The 2,691-nt window shown below is 44.6% G+C and overlaps 1 protein-coding gene across 1 annotated transcript in view; it reads right to left on the reverse strand.

Moving 5' to 3' along the window:
• Window positions 1-1,869, reverse strand: part of GAP43 (growth associated protein 43) — a 93,697-nt gene extending 91,828 nt beyond the window's left edge. Inside the window, exon 1 of the mRNA XM_007459653.1 lies at window positions 1,632-1,869. Within this exon, the coding sequence (XP_007459715.1) occupies window positions 1,632-1,661 (30 nt within the window). The 5' untranslated portion in view covers window positions 1,662-1,869. The remainder of the gene's footprint in view (window positions 1-1,631) is intronic.
• Window positions 1,870-2,691: the final 822 nt, after the last annotated feature.

Here is a 2,691-nt window from a genome sequence, read left to right on the forward strand (position 1 = left end):
CCCCAAACACCCTTACACAAACCACTCACAAAACCCCAGGTGCCTGATACTTTATCTATCTATCATCTATCTATCTATCTCCCTAGCTAGCTAGCTATCTACTTATTTTTGCCCTGCCTCTCCACCCTCTCCACTCACTGCTCTGAGATTCTGCTTCTGTCTCCCTTCCCCTTCCTCTTCCTTCTTCATCCTCACTACCCCGCCCCCTGCCCTCCACCCCCAGCCCCGCTTCCAGGGCGCTGGCTAAATGTGCAAAGCCGGCAGCCTGTTCCTTCTCCACTTCTCCCTCCTCCCCCTTCGAATTCAGCTAGTGTATTACAAATTGCCCCCTATGCAATACCTGCACAGGAATAATGCCCAAATCCTATCTCTTGCACCCCACCCCGAAGGCAATCAACGTGCAAAGGTCTTTTTTGACCAAGACCGCCTCGCCTCGCCTCGCAGGGAGACGCACACACGCGTACAAGCACACACTCACCCAAATCTCACACCCATTTTTCTCCTTAACCTTCGCCAATATCACTCAAACGTGTTCCGGTCAATGTTTGAAAGCTCCCTTTGCAGAATGCCGCGGCACTGTCGGGTGCTGCGGAATACCGTGCTAGTCATTCTTCCCGACCCTCACCCCAATCAAGTTTCTAAAACGTCTTTCAAGAAATAAGTAAGCAATTTGAAATGGAAGAAAAACCTGAGCAGTGGGGGAGAGGGGGAGGGGACTCTGGTTCTTGCTTGTCTTGTTTGTGTCCTTCGTCCTGATGAAAATGAGTCACCATATGCCTATTATCCGGAATGTTAGTCCGTCTTTGGTCACTACAATTCCAGGAAGGATGCAAAGGAAGGGCAGAAGAGACCTGATTTCCAACAGGTAATACTCGGCTCGTCTTTCCCATCCCATCGGAGCTCGAATCTCCTAGGGGCGTGGTCCACCCTCTCCTCGGACCAGCTGGTGCACAATCGGCTGCTGGTCTTGGGAAGGGGATTTTCTCCTTCTACTCGGCCAGTTTCTCCCCCCAGCCCCAGTTATCTCTAGATTCTCTTAAAAAAAAAAAAAAATCTCCCAAATTACAGTCTCATTCATTCATTGAAAAATAAATTAATTAATTAAACCTTCACATGTGTTTCCATTAATACCTGCACCCATGTGAAGCTCATGCATGTAGGAAATAAGGCTTCTTCCGCAGCACATGTGAAAAAATTGTACGATGGAACAAGCAATACTCATAACTGAATATTATTCTTTCAACCCTGCTTTTTGCAAATAATATAAAGGATTGCCTCCCCATCTTGTAGGTAGAGCTCACATCTCCACACCCATTTCCATATCCACATCCGCAAAACCAGAGACCTAAAACGCTGAACATTTACTAATAGCCAAAAAAATCTCTTTTCTTTTTTTCTAGCCAAACAGGCATATTTTTTCTAACCTCATCCTAATTAGTAGCAGCATTCCAAAAGCAGACTGTGAAAGAATAGAATAAAAGCTGGGAGGCAAGCATCAGTTACCATATGCTAAGGAAACGCAAGCACCATGGCCAGAGCAGAAGCGGTTCAAATATTTTTTCTACCTTTACGGGGAAATATTGCACTCTGGTAATTTCACGACAGCAAGAAGTAAAAATCTTTAGGTCTACCTGTTTGGTTCTTCTCATACAGCACAGCATGGTCGTATCGTCCCTCGTCTTCTTCCTGCCTTCTCTCCTTTCCTCCTCTCTCTCTTATTCCCCCCCTCTCCACCTCTTTTCTGCTCGCTTGCTCACTCGCTCTCTCGCGCTAGCGCACTCTCTCTCCCTATCTCTCTCTCTCTCTCTCTCTCTCTCTCACACACACACACACCAGGGCAGTTAGCAGCAACTGTAAGGTCCACAGCTATTGCTCACCGCACAAGCTCTCTCTCTCTCTCCTCTTCCCTCTCTTCCTCTTTTCTCTTCTCTCCACCCACTCGCTGCCTATCCCTCTTTTTCGTCCCTGTCTCTCGATCTCTTTCTCAGAATTGTTCACTAGCTTTCAATGACTAATCACTTCCCCCGGCCCCACCCCCATTCTAGACAGTCACCCCCTTCCAGTCCCCTGCCAGCCTCATGAATATTTAAACATCTCCAATCTGGACCCAATTACCCACCGACTTTCCCACTGCATTGAGAGGGTGATGGGGTAGCTGCAGAGAAGGATATTCCAGACCGTTCAGGAGAGTATATGGAATATGTTTTAGAGAAGAGGGGCTTGAGGAATGCTTCTATTTCTCTACTAACTCCTTTCTCTTCCCAACATCATAAAAGCAAAGAACGACTATTCTGAATGAGTAGTCAGACCTATACAATATGTTATATCTGCTATTTAGATTTTATGCACAGTTAATAATGGTGAGCGTTAAGCTCTCTCAAAAAATGAAATAACATGTGAATATCATATCCTGTATGTACACTGTACTCAGTACTCATATAACTTAAAATAAATACATATGTATAAAACTTAGATATGCACAAACATGTCTCATATATGCTCCAAAATACTTGAAAAATCCACACGAATATACGGCATTTTAAACATTCTAAGCACCCGGGTGCAGAAATAATAACTAATGTTTAGGAATTAGCATCCATATCTAAAATCACATGGTAGTTGTTTTCTTAATGCACATATACCTGTTTGAAAATTGGAGTTTCTTCTAATTTTACTGAAAAAGCTGAGCAC

This window comes from Lipotes vexillifer, unplaced genomic scaffold, assembly GCF_000442215.2.
Source record: "Lipotes vexillifer unplaced genomic scaffold, Lipotes_vexillifer_v1.1 scaffold92, whole genome shotgun sequence".
NCBI classification, from domain to species: domain Eukaryota; kingdom Metazoa; phylum Chordata; class Mammalia; order Artiodactyla; family Lipotidae; genus Lipotes; species Lipotes vexillifer.